The sequence below is a fragment of the Polistes fuscatus genome, unplaced genomic scaffold (assembly GCF_010416935.1).
Source record: "Polistes fuscatus isolate 324 unplaced genomic scaffold, CU_Pfus_HIC Scaffold3, whole genome shotgun sequence".
In the NCBI taxonomy this organism is placed as follows: domain Eukaryota; kingdom Metazoa; phylum Arthropoda; class Insecta; order Hymenoptera; family Vespidae; genus Polistes; species Polistes fuscatus.
Window position 1 is genome coordinate 14,720,417 of NW_025113107.1, and position 20,566 is coordinate 14,740,982.

Genomic DNA, 20,566 nt, shown 5'->3' on the forward strand with positions numbered 1-20,566 from the left:
AATTAATTTAAATGTATTGTGTGTGTATATAAACATATATATATATATATATAGTCTTAATTTTAATTAATAATCTGACATTAATATAACAAACAAACAAAAAAGAAAAACGATTAGATCACATTATAATATCTGTGATAAATTTATACTGTCAAAATTAATATACATATATATCTACTGTTTTTCGTATTTCAGTAATCCTTAAAAAATGAAACTCTTGGAAAATTGTATATATTATACAAGTTTTGTTAAACATTTTGACATCGGATTATTAACAGCTGACACTGGATGGCAAGTAAATAAATTATCGATGATTCAATTTTCTGAATAGGAACGAACAAAAATAAAATGAATCTGAAGATTTGACTTGTTGATAAAGAACGATATATCTCAATTTAATATCAAATGTATTACACGTGTGTACATTTAATTGATTTATTTTCTATCTCTCTCTCTCTCTCGCTCTCTCGCATAGGAAAAGATTAAATTTCCGGGTAGGAAAAGATTTAATTTCCAAATACAATAAACGATGATTTATTGAAAAAATGTCACATATTTCTTTGGATATCTCTAAAAAATATATTTACAAATACAAAGAACAGGTACCGTCGCTCAATTGCAAGTCTATCATTTTAACTTCTTATTTTAACTTACTTATTATTATTATTATTATTATTATTAGTAATATTAATTATTTAACGATTTTCGCGAGATGATGATGATAATCTTTTTTTTTTTTTTTAACGAAGTGTTCTTACAACCCTTTTTCTCCAACTCACCATGACTTCTCCTTCAGAAACCATTGTTTCAAGAAAATACGATCGATCGCGACAGACCACGAATAGAGAAACAAAAATCTCTCTTTTTTTTCTTTTGTTTTTTTTTTACGCGACGATATAGTCAAACTAACAGCACTATGCTTAGAAATAATTGATCTATGATTAATTATTAATGTATGTTTCGAGTGATAAACTCCTACAACATCCGGCGGAGTTTACTTTGCGTTGGAGTTCGTCAGAGGAATTTCTGAAAATAGAGGGAATTTATTAAAATATAACACGTTACTACAAATAAATCAATTTTCCTACCAATCTCGTTTGAAATTCAACGAAATTCTCTCTTTCTCTCTCTTTCCTTTGATCTTTAAGTAACTAGCACACATCTTTAAATGATCAAACATCCAAATGTTATTGGATTTATTTAGCGATTGAACGGAATAGAAAATATATATACTCGTGTACAACTTTGTAAATTGATAATTTTATTGATTGGAATATATTTAATATTTAATCATTTATTATATAGAATTTATTCTCTGAAATTGATTGATCATTGATATTAAGTAATATTGCTTTGTTAATTTCATTTCCGAGTGAGTAGTATGTTGAATCAAACGTTTCCGAGAGAGAGAGAGAGAGAGGTGAAAAAGTCTCGTTTCGTTTTAATCGATCATTAAAACATTTATCATTATTAATAAATAATATTTATATAGAATTTTCGAACGATGTTTGTATATATATTTTTTTGTTCATGGCGTATCCCTAATATCGTGTAAGGGTTAAACAATTGAACAATATTTTCAGATAGTATTTATTTCTTAATCCTGATATTAATTAGTATCTGTCAGAGTAATAGTTATCACAACTGCATATCTTAATCAACGATTGATTGTAATATTATATTTATAAAAAAAAAATATGATGTAATTAAAATTAGAGAAAAGTTAACAGAAATTGTCTATCGGTATTTCTGTTAATTTTGTAATTGTATTCATAGCAAAGTGTATCTATGATTGATGTGTAATGCTGCCGGGCAAATGATTTGTATTCGAAAGAAAGGATTAATTATCGATCAAAGAAGTTTTATTCAAGTGATGACATCATTTATATGATAATAACAATAATATTATTTATCGAGTATGAATCACGTCCAGATATTTTTATACAGTTAGACCCTTTATACAGTCAGTTGGTGTTTACTAGTTGTAAATTGATCAAAGGATAGAAGAAAATGCACTCACCTGATTTTTCCATAGACATCGGTATTGCCGTTGGCGTTGAGCTAGACGTTGATGTTGGGGTGTCCGGAAATTGAACGTGCTTTTTATGTGCTCGTCCTACCGTAGGACTCTTTATAGGAAACGAAAGATACCGTGATGTAGTTGGACTTTGGGTTGGGGTTGGTGTCGTTTTCGTCTCGTTATTGGTCGTTCCTTTTCGTGAGCTCAAACAGGATGTTGCAGTTGTCGTTGGTTGTACTGTGTATCTCACAACTGGAACCTTCAAAGGATGTCGCATAATGACTGTTTTAAACCATGTCCAGAAGACATTGTGTTCGAATATTTTTCTTCATTTCTGATATAACATTAAAAGAAACAGACAAAAAAAAGTACTTTAATCAATTAATTAATTGTATACTGCGTTTGTGTGGTAATAGAGATCTTAATGTTATAATAATAATAATAATAATAATGGATATAATTTATTGATCTATTATATTTGTATTACTTTGAAGAGGATTGTTCTGTATATGTATAAACACTTGTACAGATTTACGCAGGAAGGATAGTAATTATAATATACTATAACTTCCTCTCTTACATCAGAGAGATCTATTTGAATTTCGTAATTATCGTCTCCTACATTGAGTTTCAGAGGAATAGATGCATATATATATATTACCATGTGATTCCCATCGATTTACTCCAAACCTTGTTTGGTATACAATCAGTACACTTCAAACTATTCAAAGCTCGAACCTTCTCTTTGATTATCCTGGTATGCCTAATCAATGATATACTGTTTCCTTTGGGTATAATACTGCTTGCTTGTTGGATATACTTTCGAATGACATTTAATTGCAATCAAATAAACTTCGATTAATTATTATATGTTTCGGTAATTAATTATACGTGAATTAATATTATTTATTTTTTTGGATTTTTTTTTGTATCGAATTTATTATGGAATTAATGAATTTGTTATAATGATGATACGAGTTCGTGAATTATTTTTTAATAATAATTATCCGATTAAAATTTGATTGAAAGAAATTTTGTCAATTTTTCGTAACAAATTCGTAACAATTTAAATTATCCAAATAAATTTCACACACAGAGATGTGTAATATTTTTATTGATATTTCTCGTATAATTAATTTCGAATTAAAACAGTTTGGAAATCGTTTAAAAATCATAATGAGATTAAAAGTTGTTTAAAATTATGCAAATAAATTGAATGACACGCGTATGGAATATTTCTATTTAACACGTTACGTATAATTAATTTCAAATTAAAATTAAATCTCATATAGAAGTTTGTGAAAATCGTTTAAAAAATAATATAAATCATTTCTTATATATTAAAAATGATAATATAAGATTTAGATTTTTGTTTAAATGATGCAAATAAAAATTTAATGAGAGAGAAACGCGTACGACGCATTGTAGTCGTACTTCTGAGTAATTTTTCTTCGAGAAAAGATATAAATTTCGAATGTTAACTTTCGAATGTAGAAGTTTTTGAAAATCGTTTAGGAAGGATAGGTCGTTCGTTTTGAAAGTGTAACAAGGTGTATAGGTTTTATATCTCGACTGGTATACATATAGGAAGAGAACATCGGTATTCCAAGAGCAAAGTCAAGCGAAAGGAGCTGATGCATCGTATTTCTATTCCCTTAGGGGTGTGACGACAAGAGGGTAAGCGAAATTCAGAGATATGTCGTACTTATATACGTATATTTTTCTTTTACATATATAAGATACATAGAGGAGTCAACCGAAATTATAATCGCGTTGGTTTTAACTCCGTTCAGAGATGAATTTTCAACTTACCGTGACTATTTTTCCTTTTTTTTTTTTCTTTTCTACAAATATTTTCTCTCTAATTTACACTGTTGATGATTTATATCGTATTCCCATTACGATAGAAATTTAATAATATTTTTATACAACCGAAATGATATTCTCCGTTAATTTTATTTCATCGATTTAATATTTAAAAAAAGAAATATATATTTATATATAAATAAATGATTTATTATATCATCGATCTATTTAAGGAGAATAAAATTTGTTCGAATTTACTTGATTAATCGAAATAATAAAATTCTTCTATTTAATTTCGTTACTACGTAAAAAGAATTTCATTAAATTCGACTTATAAATGCGAACGAAGAAAGAGAAAAAAAAATAAAAAAAGGAAAAAACGAGAGACGAGAAAATGAATTAATTGTTTTCATCGAAATAAATAATACGTCAAAATTGATGATAAATGAGAAAAGAAAGGTTTTCTTCTTCTCTCTTCTTCTTTATTTCTTTAGAGAATGAAATGCAAAAATAAATAATATTATTAGGAGTAATATATAATAATTAAGGATTAATATAGACCGGTTGATAGGATTTAGCGAAGTGATAAATCGAGATGAAAGAGGCAAAAACGATCAATATCAAAGATCTCATTATATTCTCGAGCTGGTATTGGCTCCTACTTTCTGTGATATATAAAAGAGAACGTTTGCCGGATAGAAGAGAATATTTTGGTAAGTAATATAAATCACGTGAAACCGTGTCGCGTCGCATTGTCATATGAGCCGGAAACACTAGAATAATATAATCAATCGATTTTACTTCCCTCTCCTAAACGTAGTAGTTTACGACTTCTTCGTATTAATAAAGTGACAAAGTTGAGATAGGAAAAACAACGTTGAATATACACAGATATTTTCATTATCGATTTTAGTATCATTCGAAGAACAATAAACTAACATTTCGATTATTATCACACACATATTCCTTTTATCTTTTTATATTATATTATTATGTTATCGTTAAACGTTTATAATTCAATTAATTCATGAAAGAAATTAGGTTTCATACGTAAGTATATTGTAACAAAAATTTTATCATACGATCTCATAATTAGAAATGTTATTTTATTTAAATATTCATTTCAATTTACACTTATCAATTATCGCGGTGATTTTTTGTTATTAATTTAATTATAATATTTGTTTATAATATCGAATTAATTTCTAGCAAATCCAGATAGTTTTTTCAAGAAATAATTAATTGCAAAATTAATTATGGAATTTTCACGAGAGGGCAAGTAGTTTAAGAGTATTGAGATTTAAATTTCATCCGTTTTTATATAAAATTAGTTTATATTTCTATAACGAAGAAATCGTAAACAATTGAAAAGTTAAGAATACGTAATGGAATAAAAGTGAATTTTCGAAGATAATTCGAACGAGAAGTGAATTCGAATGCTGAAGAAAAATGAATATTTGTACACTTAACTTTTCCTCCCTTATCACGTTGCCCTTTCCTTCGTGAGACTTTCAGAATACTGACCCTGTAGTTGTTGTCATCCGCTGCCGTACCACGATCGGCCAAATATTCTTGATATTGTGAGATAACACATAGAAGAGAGTACACCTATATACATAATTAACTTTTTTAATAATTAATAATAATAATTAATTATAATTTAATAATTAATATAATAATTAATAATATATAATATAATATAATATAATATTACATTTATAATATAAATACACACACACACGCACACATATGTAAACGCGTGAAAAAATTCCAATGACCTAAATTTTGTTCTTTTTCTGTTCTTTTTCCATTCTATTCAATTTTTCATTTTATTTCGTTGGAATTATTAATCAGAAATTAATCAACGTAAATTTAAAATACGTTTTACATATAAATGTATGTAAGCATGTATGTGTTTGAGCGTGAGTGTATCAATGATAAAATACGATATAAAAATACTCACGTTTAAACAGAGGAGGAAAAAGTTCAGCGTGTATAGCATCGCCATTATTGGGTTAAAGTTTGGCTGCAACAGAAAAGATGACGTAGATCAACGATGAAAAGGTTTGAATTTGCGTTCAATCGTGTTGCTTTTTTTATTGACGAAAATGTGAGAAATAAAATATCCCCTAAAAGAAAAAAGGAAGGGAAAATAAAAAACAAGGGATGACAGAACAAAAGGAAACATAAAAGAGAGGAAAAGCTTTTGCATCCTGTACAACATTTTATTTATTTATTTTTTTTTCTTTCTTTCACTCTATCTCTCTCTCTATTTTTTATTTTTTTAAATCCTTGGGATTGTATGAATTTATATAAAACATATAACTATATATATACAGATATATATAAATATAAATTGCGTTGATTTTTTGTTATTTGTCTTTAACGTCTTTATTATTCTATCGATTGTATAGGAAATTGGATACGGTTTCTCTTGCACGTTAACAAATACGATTCGGGTTAGAGAAGGTTGTTTGCGAGAATGTATTGAAGGTATTGAGGGGCCGATACACGATGTGAAATGAACGTAAAATAAAGCGATACAAAGGAAAGCAAAAAGAAACAAAAAAAGAGAAAAAAGAGAAAAAAAGAAAAAAAAAAGCACACAAACAATATAATATACCCAATAACTTTAGATCGTTTGATAGGATCACAAGATAGATTAGTTTTCAATAATTTCGCATAGAAATTCTACGCTATTGCAAATTGTGTGAATTTTTATGAATTTTTATTTGAACGAAAAATGATTCATTCGTCGGAATGAAAGAGAAAAAGAAAAAAAAAGAAAAAAAAATACAAAACATTGTTTATATTACGTATCAACGATATATTTTATTATAAATTATTAAAGTATATAAATATCACGATCGTTAATCGATTATTTACGATCGTATTTCTTTATAGAAATTCAGCCAATGTGGATCGTTTTTTTACTCGTATAATATGTCACGTTACGAACCATTAACGGACAACTTTATGGGGGTAGATTATATAAAAAAAAAATAAAAAACAAAATAAAAATGTCAAAAAATATCATAAAATATCATAAAATCGATCGATCAAATATTTTTATCATTATTTTATCATTTATATATATATTTTATATTGGAATGTTTTTATTTGATTTGATTTTATTATATCACATTTTGTATGATTACTTTTAAATTTTATATTATTTAATACTCGTATATTACTTCCTTCTATTATTTTCTCTCTCTCTTTCTCTCTTTGGTATGTAAGCACGAAAGAACGAAAAACTAATAACGCAACAGTCAAATAATTTCAATTTGTTCTTTCCTAAGGCAATGTTAAGTTCATGAGGAAAACACATTTTTACAACACGTTAGTATATATACGTCGTATATGTATGGTTTTTTCTCGGGAAAAGTAAATACAAATAGAAAGAAAATAAAAGCAAGAGAGAGAGAGAGAGAGAGAGAGAGAGAGGGAGGAGGGTGGTCGTGTAAAAAAGTTGACCGATCTGATGAGAAGTCATTATGATCCCGTTTTATTTTTTCTTATTGGTTTTTACGTGTAAAAGGTCGAAGGAAAATGTAATTTCGAAATTGAATACCCTTTTTCGTTCATACGATTGACCCAGATCAATTTTGTTCTTTTTCCTTTATTATTATCATCGGGATTTAAGAATAAGTCGGATTTTTATTGTAATTCGTTCGTGTAGAAAATTCTAAGTCCATATATTGAAAAAAAATACAAATATAAAGTCTTGTGGGGGTAATATTATCAAACGATTTTGTGTCGACATTTTATTAATATTATTATTACTATTATTACGTTATATAATATATATTATAATTATATTTTCTCTATTAGAAATTAGTTGTCACATTTAACGTGTAGTAAATGTTTATTAAAATGTGACAATTAATAAATTGGGGTGGTTGGAATATTATTTAAATAAATATATAATATATAATTTATAAAATATATTAACCTTTTGAATTTATTTTTAGTATTTTTAGTTTGTCACACTAAAAGTGACAAAGGTAAATCAATCGTTGTTGTAGCATTTGTTTTATTTATCATTAAAATTTTATTACTGTTTTAAAGAATTGTTGAATATAAATTATAAAATTGTAATAATAATAGTAAATATATATATAATTTAATTATAAATCGATTTAAAAAGTAATTAAAAGGGAAAAAGGAACAATATTGGAAATTAATCGAGTTCAAAAGATTAATTATTATCTATTATAATTTATATTATATATAGTTAATGTAATCAATATAGGTGGTATATTTTAATTGATATAATAATAATACTCACCGTTATGAAGATTAGATACAATACGTGTGAAATGTCAATCGTACTGCAAGAGATCATGTTAACGATCCATGGTAAGAGGAATATTCGCTTGTCCTGAAAAAAATAAATAAAAAAGAATAAAACTAAATGAATGAAAGAAAGAAAGTAAGAAAGGAACAAACAAATAAACATATAAAGAGGAAAATTCATTCATTTGAAATTCGACAAGACGACAAGACGAACAACTTTATGACTTATTAAGTTTGAAATATTCTCTCGCTACTCGAATAAAGTCCCCTCCTCATCCATTTTAATTTCTCACTTACCTGTCTTCTTGGTTACTTGAAAAAGTATTTAAAACAAACCGAGGCCAATTTCTTTATGATCACCGACAAGAACTTATCATGTTTTTTCATAAGATTAAATTATACGATCCAGAATTCAAGGTTTTTTCTCATTTTTTTTTTTCTTTTTTTTTTTTATAAGCGATTACTTTTTTTTCAAAGAGGAAGAGAAAAATATTTTACGAACGTTATAATATATTTCTCTCTCTCTCTCTCTCTTTGGGGAAGTACTTATATACTTTTGATCTCTTTTTCAAAGCTTACATTTTTTTTTTGATAAGCGCTCGAAAATTTTTTCTATCTCAAAAAAGTATATTCAATGAATATACAAAATAAAATATTAATTATATCGTATTTTGTATACACGTATAAATAATTCGACTTCCTTTTAATTAAATTTTATTAATCGGGTTAATTGATATAATCAAAAATATGTTATCGAAACATTTCTCTTACGAAATTTATTATTAATATTAATTTAATTTAATTGAGAATGAAACATTACAATTCAATATTAAATATTAATCGCGATATTTTACATTACACAGAGATTCGATTTCGTTTGATTGAATTAATCCAATTGATTGATTTAATTCAAAATTACGCGTGCCAAATTTTTCAACAGATTAATTTGTCCAAATAATTTTTGTACAGATAAATAATTGGACTTCCTTCGAATTGATCTTCTTTGTGTTTCTCTCAACTATTCTCTAACGATAAGACTTTAAAGTTGTTGTGCAAAGAGCACCGACAGCAGTACACCGAAGTACTTAGCCCTAATTTCGGACGGATTGATTATTAATAGCACGAGCTATAGATCTAAGCGAGATTAGGATAAGTAGTTGGCAAGTTCTACGCAAGCATCAAATTTGTAACATTAAATTGCTTTCAGTTGGGACGAAACAATAACAAAAGTTTGACACTTTTCATCGAGTTACATTTTTTTTTCCAAATTGAATCCTACACGTTTCCGAACGATTTTTATAAAGTAAGAAAACAAAGAAAAAGATAGTAATTCGATAATAGAAAAGAAGTAAGATCGTTGTAAACATGTTTTCGCAAACGGGGCGTATTAATGCACGAAAATCTCAAATGGGTCGTTTGTTGTATAATTTAAAAGTACACGCTAAAACAAAATTGTAACCTCGAAGACTTTCCTACCTACCTACCTTCCTTTCTACCTCGGGTTTCATAATTATTCCGTACAGAAGTTTAATTAACTAACCTTTTAGAAACTAACCGTTTCGATGTATACGAGAGAACTAAAAGGAATTAAATAAATTAACTTAAATTAAACGATAAAAATTCTCAATTCAATCAATTATCATTATATTTTTTCTTTTTCATTAAAATTTCATATCAATTTATATAAGAGGAAAGTAAAAAGAGAGAGAGAGAGAGAGAGAGAGAGAGAGAAAATAAAAAAAGAAAGGAAAATAATTTGCCATATTATTTTTCTTTTCAAATTACAACGAGAAAAAGAGTGTGTCTGTGTGTGTGAGAGAGAGAGAGAGAGAGAGATGCATGAAAAGTGAAAGAAAAAGAAGAGAATAAAATTAAACAATGAAAAACAAAAGGGTGGAAGAAAGAAAAGGAAAGAAAAAGAAAACATAATAACTTTGCGAGAAAGGAAACTCATAAAATATTGATTATAATGGATGGGGGTGGGGGTGGGGGGGAGGATTGTTACCCTTCTCTCTTTAGCTCGTTTTATACTTCCTCAAAAGATTTTCTTTGTAGGAAGAAACGATGAGCGTGCGAGACCGTGGAGAAAATCAAAGAAAAAGAAGAAGAAGGAAGAAGGAAGGGTGTGTTTCACCGTAGAAATTAATCTTTTTCTCATTTAGATAATCTTACTTATTTTATATAAAATAAGCAAAATATAAAAGGAAGAGAGTGAAGTAGAAGATGAAGCAGAAGAAGAAGAAGAAGAGGGGTTGTTTTAGAAAGGTACACATATTTCGCGATGCAACTTGGACTGTTGGCTTTTCTATACCAAGGAAAGGTAGGAACGTAAGGTTGTTTATTAACGGTGTGAAAGTGGAAAATTTATATCTCGTGAAAATAGTAGCCGGTGAGGCAAATAACGTGAGAACGATAAGAGAACGTACGCGTCGTTTGGAAACATGAACGACGTCGAAGATAAACCTTCTCCTGCGTATTTTTTCTTTTTTCTTTTTTATTTGTTTTATTTTTATATTATATTATATTTTGTTATTCTCGTTAACTTTTGGAATGAACAATTTTATTCTACACACTCGTATAGAGAAACGTATTATTTTAATCGCGCGTATTTAAAAATTTTTCAAATATAATACAATTTTTTTCCCCTTCGGGATGACCCCGGGGGAATAAAAAAAAAAAAAAAAAGAAAAATGAGATCAAAAGAAAAATATTATAAAAGCGAGCGCGCCCGACAATTTTATATTTTATTCATTGCCTTTTCATTCGCTCGTATTATATTTTTGCTATCGTATTTTTCTTTTTGTTATTGTTTTTATCTTTTCCTTTTTTTTTTTATGAATAAAAATTATTTCTCTTTTATATCCCACAACGAATTCGTTCTTTCTTTTATTGTTATTTTTCTTTTTTTCTTGTTCTATCTTTAACGTATAAGAAAAATATACACAGGTATATGAATTATTCAAGAGAAATAATATATCAGAGAAAATTGTTGTTATTATTAGATTAGATATAATAATCAAATAAAAATTATAATCTTACCTTTAATAAACCATAGACGAGAAGAATACTACAAATTATACCGGAACACGAACATATCAACAATGTTATGTTGAAACGTAATGTTGCTGAAATAATACAAATTCTATATTAATTGTTCATCCTTGATATATTAATTTGTTTGTTTTTTTATTTTGTATTTGTTAACAAGTGTACGTGATCACTTACCAGGTGATATTGTACCGAGTTCTAAGATACTCGAGGACTCTGGTAACGATCGATTTCCAGATAAATATTCGCTCTCTGCTTGCAATATCGTGCCAGTTATTATGGCTAATAAAGCAAAATAAATCTGTAACATGATTTTAATAGTAATTAATTGTATTACTAAGAATAGGATTAAATTAATATTCATTTGGAGAAATAAATATTATTATATATATATTTATATATTTATTTATATATTTATATATATTTATATATTATTATATTTATATATTATATATTTATATATTATAATATTCAGGTTCGTCAAAAAGCGTTGCAGTTAAATTTCGTGCCGAGTCTTTCATATTTTCTTAAATATAATTTATAAAAATCGTCAAGAACTTTCCCAACTTCTAATCCACATACATATGTATATATATGTGCTCATAATTATGAAAGTGGTCTAAGTCAAAATTAAAATATAAAATAATTTTATTAATTATTTCACGCCACATTAATTTCAACTAAATTAATTCAATATAATTTTCACGATATTATCAACAATGAACCGTTAGATAGTATTTGTTATTTCAATATTATATAGAATTCATTGAATGATCAAATATATAATCCTTTAAATATCTCGAAACAAGAAATATATGACTTAGACCACTTTCATAATTATACGCACGTATAATAACATCGAATAATTGAAAATATGTTTTTTTTTTTTATAATAAATTAGATCGTAACAATAATAATCAGAAACGTTCAAGTGATCGTTGATAGAAATTACCGCAATGTCAATTTCAACAAATTAATTTGATTTAACATCGAACGTTTTGTGCGTGTGTGTGTGTGTATATTCAAAAGAAAGAGAGAGAGAGAGAGAGATAGAGTAGCAATATTGTTATAAGCCTGTGAGAGTCTAGTATCTTTGATGTATTTACCTCAATAACGTAAAATAATTTCCCTGCGTGTTCGTTCGTTGGTTTGATAGATTAAAGTATTAGAACAGGTAAATTCGAAAATTTGGTCTTTCTTTTTAATTTTTAATTTTTATTATCGAAAAAGAAAAAAAAAACTGCCAAGGTTTTCGGTTATAGAAATCAACGTTACAGAATTCATATATACGGTTCTTTAACAATTCATAAAAAAATAACCATTTTTTCTTTCCGATCTCGTGCTCTATCGATTTTCGGTTTACCGTTCGACTATTTTTGGTTCCGTTCCTTTATTTTTTATTACCGGATTGGCCTATGCACACATACATACGTATGTACAACGATAGTCATCTACTTTTCTCTCTTTTTTTGGCTTCTTTCTATTTTTCGTCTATTTTGTTTTTTTTTTCCTCTTTTTTTCTTCCCCCTCCCCTCTATTTTGATATACGCCGATCGTAAAGATAGATATTCAAACGGGAAGTTACGCGTTCATCCTTTTCGTTTGCTCTTTCGATACATTCTCGTGGAAAAGAAGAAAAAAAGAAGAAAAAAGAAAACTTTACGAGAATAGTTAATGCTTTTGCTGGCTTTACGACGGCTGTTAAACTGCACTGCCAAATGTCTCAGTGTGTATATGTGGTTTGTATTGGTATGGTATCGTACGGTATGGTGTGGTATGGTGTGGTATGGTATTGTATATATTTTTCTTCCGTGTTAAGCTTGTATTACATTATAAGGATATAAACGTTGGAAGGAAAAGCCATCACGGTTGACCTGATTTTATATTTCATTTATATATTATATTTTCTATACAATTTTTTGTCATAAAAATTCATAAATTCACTATTTTAGTATATATATATTCATTTAATGGATTATTATTCAGAAAATTCGCGTGAATAATTATATATTTTATACGAAAAATATTAAAAAATTATTCTTCGAAATTTTTCTTTAATTTTTAATCGTAAACACACACACACACATACACACAAAAGCATATAATATTTAACATAATATAATAATTAATATAATATAATATTAATTATAACATAATAATTTATAACATAATATATAATAACATATATAATTAATATAACATAATATAATATTTAATATAATATAATATTTAACAAAATTTGTTGAAAAAAAAAACCAAAGAAATTGGTTCTACGTTTAAGGCTAAAAATTTGGTCAACCCACCCGCCCCCCGCCCCCACAACACACGTGTCTATTATTATCAGATTTAATTTTATTTGACATTAGTAAAACTCACGACGAATTTTAGTGTACGAACTGAATTTATATATATATATATATATATACCAATTGACTAAATAGGAAAGGATTTGAAAAGAAACTCGATACAAGCCTCTTACTACGATCGATAATCAGAATATATTGCTTCTATCAATTGCACTGGACTATTGGGAATCGTAGTCTCTTATTCTCGCGTTTCTATCGAATGCAATTTCGTTGTTTGCATTTAAATTGGTAACAAACGCATTTACCATCCTATTATCATCTTGTTCTACTATTGGATTTTTTTCCTTTTTTTTTTATAATAAATAATTATTCGTCTATATTTAGTAGGTGTAGGAATATTTATAAAAAAATGTGTTCTGGGTGTGAATCTCAATTAAATACCTTTGTTAATTATTCATGATTTCTCTTTTTTAATTGGAAATTCATATAAAATAACAAAATATTTGATTTTATTTTTAAAATTTATCTGCATAGTGTAAAAAAAAAAATGTAACAGTTTTTCTGTCCGTTTTCTATTGTTTATTGAATTAATTGAAAATTATTTAATGAACGTAACACCCTTAAATGTTTCCTAATCGAATGACAATCATTTAAAAAGTTGATTTAAATAATAGAAATATTTTTTCTTCGGTCTCTCACACATGTTTTATATTATATTTTTCGAAATCAATAATTTTATGTAGAATAATTTCGCAGTAGGTATGAACTCGTAAACAGAATAATGAATGGGCAAATAAGAAATTTTCTATGCCTTGTGTTGCAAACTGTTAGATTCATTTTTACGTAGGAGAAAAAAGTTTCTCCGTTAAATCCACCAGAAAGAGAGAGAGAGAGAGAGAGAGAAATAAATTCGAAGAAAATTTCTAATTAGTAACAGTAGTAAAAGTAAAATTTGTTAAATTAGAACATTTGCAAAAATAAAACAAGTTTTAAATTAAATATTTTCTTAGAGTTTTCCATTTGTAATTATTAACGGAAAGTTTTTTCTCAACGATCGGTGAGCATCAAAATATTGAAATGAAGAAAATAATTCTATGAAGATACCTTTATTAAAGGTATTTTAATTTCAAACTAATTTTAATGACATGTTTTTCAACATATAAAAAAAAAACTTTTAACCGGAGATAAATAAATTTTTAATTAACGTAAGACAAGTATTTTTTGCTCTTACGATGTTTGAAACAATTGAAAAAAATGAGATTTGTAAATTTAAATGAAAATTTGATCATCTCGATGGATGATGCATCGCGTGTTATTGATAAGAACGAATCACATTTTCGCGATTAAATTAACTATAATACTTTGTTAACCGCTATGAAATTTCCCATGGGTCGATGAATGCGCCGGATGATCACGCGTTGAATCCTATGATTTTGTTATATGCGTTCATTTTTCTTTATATCATTTGAAATATATTTTGTTGTTTTCGATATCGTATCTCGCGAATTGAATATCAGAAATCAGAAAAATGAACGAGAATATTTCTTTTTTAGAATTTTTCTTCTCTTTTCTTTATCTTCTTTTTTCTTTCTTTTTTTTTTAATTTTAATTATTTTTTCCCAGCCTTAAACGAATTGTTATTACGCGCGTGATTTTTGAATAATATTCTGATTTTTCAATTTTTCCCCACGAATTCTCCCGTCAATTATGCGAATAACGTATCGCGCGTTTACATTTAATTGAAATTAAAACGACCAATAAATTTTTCGTAAAAATATAATTCTATTTGTATTCACGTAAGTAATCAATTTTGTTAAAAGCACACGGTATTTTTGATCGATGATTATTACGAATTCAGAACTAAAAGGGGTTTTAAATTTCATACGTTGAATCAAATATTTCCAAATAAATATTATACTTTGTTGTTGTTGTTTAAATGGATTATCGTGAAAATTCGTGTTAAGTTCGTCGTACCATTAGCTTTTCGATCTTAATTAAAATATAATACAAGTTTTATACGGTTATGATATATCTATGTTTGTGTATCTGTATAAAAGTTAGACGCAAATATCGACCAGCAGCAACAGGGTATAGGTTGGACCACATTGTAAGCACATGGACTACTTCTAGATTGTCTCAAACGATCAGAAATATTAGCGAACGACAGTTCGTTCATTTAACGAGACCAGAGACCCATTGGTCGTTACATTCGCATCTATCGATTACATCGGAATATATATGGAATATAACGAGGAAAGTAATAACGATAAAATATAATAATTACGATCAGAAAAATATATCCTATGAAATATTATAGGAAAAAGATAGATTGATGGGTTTCTCGATATTTATCGCGTATCGAACAAATGTGACGTTTACATAGCTCAATGTTCGAAGCTGCAAGTAATAAGAAATAACTGAAATTGTCATCTGTCTGTGTGTGTGTCTGTCAAGTTAGTTGAACAATTTCTTAGATGAAAGGATAACGTTTGTAAGTTTACGTTCGAATATTAGATGTTTGATAAGAAGAAAAAGGGAACAATAGAATTATTTTTCGATAATTAATAAATGATAAATGTGTTTGTTATCGTAAATGATAAGAGAAAAACATTGTAAAAAAAAAAATCGAATTTCTAGTAGAAATTCGAATACTAGCCGTACTTCCCCTTTAGGCTTTCATTAGAAAATGGGTGAAATCAATCGTAGACTGAGGTGTTACTTACTCCGGTATAAATGGCACAAGCGTAACTCCCTCTGCGAACTGATTGCCAGCAACAACAGGATTGCATGATAGCCATGCTTCGGGGGAGAAAAAAAAACAACAACAAAAAAAAATAAAAAAGAAAAAACACCCGCGTAAGATTTTACACAGCTTACGTTTGAACGATATTAAACTGGTGGGAGGGGGAGGAGTGGGGAGGTGGAGGGGGGTGAGGTTGCCGTAATAGAATGAGAATACGCGTAAATGATTTTCAAAAACGAATCTTTACGCGAATAATGAATTTTTTAAAAAATATTCTCTCTTTACGAATCCCTTTTTTATCTTTTATTATTATTATTATTTTCTTTTTGTGTTTATTTTATTACTCTTCGATATTATTATATACGAAAGAAAATTTGTCTTCGATTTATTTTGTTTGTTTGTTTGTTTGTTTTTTTTTCTAGCGTTAATTCTATACGATACGCGATTGGAGGATTAATTTTTCCGATTTATAAAATGTATTGGAAGATGAGAGGACGACGATTTTATCGTTCATCTCGTCCTCCTCTCGCGAAAGAACGCGCAAGCGGAGCGGAAACGCGGCTCGACGCTGACTGTTCGTCCTCGTCTCTTCGTCGAATTTCGCGTGTTAGAGTTCCTGCGGTGAAAAGCACCATCGAGGTCGGCCGCATGCGCGATACGAGATTTCTATTGAAGCTAATGATGGAAAGAGAGAAAAAGAGAGCCAGAGAGAGACATAGAGAGAAAAAGTAAGAAAGATAGAATGATAGATAGATAGAAACAAAAATATTCAAACACACTTTTCTATTCCCTATTTTATTTATTTATTTTAATACAATGTATATATATTATATTTAAATTTAAATATTATAAATATAATAAATAAATATATTATTAATAAATAAATATCAATAAAATATACTATATTTAAAATTTAATATAATATATAATAATAATTATATAATATATATAAAATAATTATAATTAATTATATATAATTATTAATATTTAATCTTCAATGGTCGATTAATAATATCCCTATTTATTAACACAACAAATATACATCTTATAAAGAAATTGATAATAATTGGAATAAATATTCTAATAACTAGTAATAATATATTTCAGTATGAGAGGATCGTCAATGTTACAAGGTAACATGCAATAGTAAAACTTAGTATACTTGGTTGCTGTTACTTTTATTAAATGTTACTTTTAAGGGTCTCTATAATGCATTGTTACTATTAAGTGGAGTAGTTCATCATATACTATTCGATTCCTCTTGCTAGCCCCTGTTCTCTTTAGTGATCATTTGTCACTTCACACCTCAAACATTCTAAGTACAACTAACGACGAGATCTATATCACTGATATACTAAACAAGAGTTCTATAGTTTTTCCGTACTACAAATTTAACATTAAATAGGGAACCGGATACTCTTGAATGTAACTAGTTTCAGTTTTTAATATTCAGTTGCGAATGATTTATAAAACATTTATCTATAATATTAATAAAATGATCTATCACATTTTCTCGATCAATCAGATTCTCTCTTTGGGTCTCGAATTAATGACAATGTTAAAAGATTTAATTTGAGAAATATTAAGGTCAAACTTTTTTACATCAATCCTAGGATTGAATATTACTAGGATTGAAATACTTCACAAGGTTCTACATTTTACATCGTTCGAGAAGTTACATTGAATGGGGTAGGAAAAGTTTAATGATAATCACCACGCGTATTAGAAGTTGTCTAATTAACAACCTTGCCAGAAGAAATCCCTTACAAGGGAATACGTGACGTCACATTAGCCTACATTGCTACTTTATACCTTGCAGGACTAGCGTCACGTGTCATGTGTGTTATATCTTATGACACGTTGTCGTGTCTCTAACCTAACCCAACCCTGACAAACTACTCCTACTACTTTCCCTTTATTATTAGCTCTATCCAATTTTGTCCCCTTTTTTTGTATTTTCTTTCAATACGTTAACGCCATTTTATAATTAATATTAAACGTGAAAGCACGTAGCACGTTTCATTTCAAATTTAACATTTTACATTTAAACGTTATTCTTTTCTTTTTTTCTTTTTTTATTCAATTAATTTTACGATAATCCAAATTTGTTCGATTGTTATTTACAAAGTGATTTGATTTATTAATAAAATCAATATCAAATTTATTAAATATATATAAAATTTTGAAATATTAAATATCATTATAATAAATTAATATAATGATTATTATTAATATAATATCAATTGATATATAAAATTTATATTAAATATTTAAATTTTTATTGCAGTACTAATTTATTATTTATTATATGGATAAAGTTTTCTCTTTCTTATATTAGAGTTGAGAAGTTAATTAGAAAACATAATAAGATTAATAAAATATTGATCTAATTAGCGACGGTTAGAACCACAAATTGTTCCTATTAAATTGCTCTACTCTTCTTTGCGATAAACTCAAAACGTCAAAACGTCAAATACCAACCGAGTAACGATCCTTATCGTATACATGCAAGAGACAGGACTCTAACTTTGAAAATACTTTCAACGTGAAGAAAAAACAGAAAATACCTACGCGTTTTTAAGATGAAACAAGGAAAAAGGAAGGAAAACAAAAAACAAGAAGAAAAATAAAGACGAAGAAGGGTAGGGAATGGGAAAATTTGAGTTTTAGGAAATGGCTTGTAAAATGTTACAGATTTCATGTTTCTTTTCTTTTTTCTCGTAAAATTTATACAAAAGATGAAAGAAGAAGAAGAAGAAGAAGAAGAGAAAGAGAGAGAGAGAGAAAGGGGAAGGAAAAAAAGTACACATATTCCTCAGAGCTTTTTTATCGTATGCGAGTAAAGGAACGCGTTTTGGAGCTTTGGAATAAATTTACTACTTGTTCTACCCTAAAGGTAGCACTCGTTCGAAGAATATATAAGCGATGGCGCACGCTCAAATTTGCGAGATAAATAGAACTCTTCTCTCTCGAAGGGTTGGCCAATTTTCTTCGACCTTTCTTTTCTCTGCACGAGCTTGTATATGTACATATACATATATGTATGTATATGTATATATATACAGTGATACGAACTTTGAAACGTCATCGAGATGGGGATTCGGATAAATCGAATTGCTGGTGTACACGTGTATACACATATATACATATACACATATATTATATACATACACATATATAGAGATTTTTATGAAAAAATATCGGATGCAACGAGACGTAGAAACGTTTAAAGTAAATAACATTTTATCGACAATCGAATAACGGGAAGATGTGCAAGCATCAATCGGATTGCATTTACTACTATTATATTTTCAATGTCATCGTTAACGTTTGGTGTTATCCTGATAAATGTCTGAAATATACTCGAAGGAAGAGAGAGAGAGAGAGAGAGAAACAGAGTGGAAGAGACAGATTTCACTGCAACAACACAACTGTGGACAATGTAATCAAGGTATAAATCAATTACAGTACTTCAGATGAGCTTATACTCACGTACAATCCTCTTCCTCCTACTGTTGGTTGTTTTCCTTCCAGTCCATATGCTGCAACGTGCTTGTGTCTCTTCTACTCAAAATCATTGACTTTTACCTACCCTTAAAATTAAACTTCGTGACTCTAATATTTAATCAGATTTTATTCAAATGTTATCATAGATATTCATCGAGTACATCCACTTCCCTTTTCTTTTCTTTTCTTTTCTTCTATTTTCTAAACGTCATTTTATACACCGTTATTCATAAATAAATAATATTAGTTTTGAATAATCATTATTGTATTGTGTTTTTTACCTCAAATGTAATTGACAAAGTTAATTGGAGTATTTGATTGGTCTTGATTACGTTTATCTGTTCTTCAACTTTTTCACTTTTTTGTTAGAGGGAACATTGCTCTCTCATCGAGTTTCGTTTAGTTCGACTAACTTTCCGTAGAATGGAAATTTCGATCACTCATACATACATTGTACTGTGTTAATTGTTTCCTGCAGGCCAATAACCATCGAACTGTACGTATATATGTGTCTATTAAAATCGTTACAAATAACCTTGCGGACAATTTTAATAGTCACGATGAATAACGAATTTTCATTGTAACTCGCGTGTAAGTTGCTTTTTGTTATTTATTTTAATCATTCGTTGATAGATTACACTGCTGAAAATGGGCAAATATTTTTATTAATGTTTATATTTACTCGATTCGAAAAGTAATTTCGTTTTACGTTCAATATATTTTTTTTATTTGTATTTACTGATAACGTCTTGGATTTTAAATATTAGAATATTGTTTTTTATTTATCGTTGAAAGAAAAAAAAACAAAATTACTTTACAAACGTATTCATTTGTATA

At 27.8% G+C, this 20,566-nt stretch overlaps 1 protein-coding gene across 2 annotated transcripts; it reads right to left on the minus strand.

The window, feature by feature from the left end:
• Positions 1-555: 555 nt before the first annotated feature.
• LOC122519456 (G8 domain-containing protein DDB_G0286311) lies at positions 556-16,516 on the minus strand. 2 transcript variants are annotated; one of them, XM_043638888.1, is made up of 8 exons: positions 16,203-16,516; positions 11,351-11,474; positions 11,165-11,250; positions 8,118-8,210; positions 5,790-5,852; positions 5,351-5,434; positions 2,021-2,279; positions 556-1,026 (listed from the first exon to the last, which is right to left on the minus strand). In XM_043638888.1, the coding sequence occupies exons 1-8, from the start codon at positions 16,275-16,277 to the stop codon at positions 995-997; spliced, it is 816 nt and encodes a 271-aa protein (XP_043494823.1). In that variant the 5' UTR covers positions 16,278-16,516; the 3' UTR covers positions 556-994. The 2 variants fall into 2 exon arrangements, with proteins under 2 accessions (XP_043494823.1, XP_043494822.1); XM_043638887.1 differs by having other exon boundaries at positions 5,297-5,434.
• Between the last annotated feature and the right edge of the window lie 4,050 nt (positions 16,517-20,566).

Bases quoted from the DNA above. Each gene is read 5' to 3' on its own strand.
- LOC122519456 (XM_043638887.1), bottom strand. From the start codon at position 16,277: ATGGCTATCATGCAATCCTGTTGTTGCTGGCAATCAGTTCGCAGAGGG. The intron at 8,211-11,164 runs GTAAGATTATAA...TATTTTTTTCAG, and splicing joins TCGTCTATGGTTTATTAAAG to GACAAGCGAATATTCCTCTT. The intron at 5,853-8,117 runs GTGAGTATTATT...TTTCTGTTGCAG, and splicing joins TGTATCTAATCTTCATAACG to CCAAACTTTAACCCAATAAT.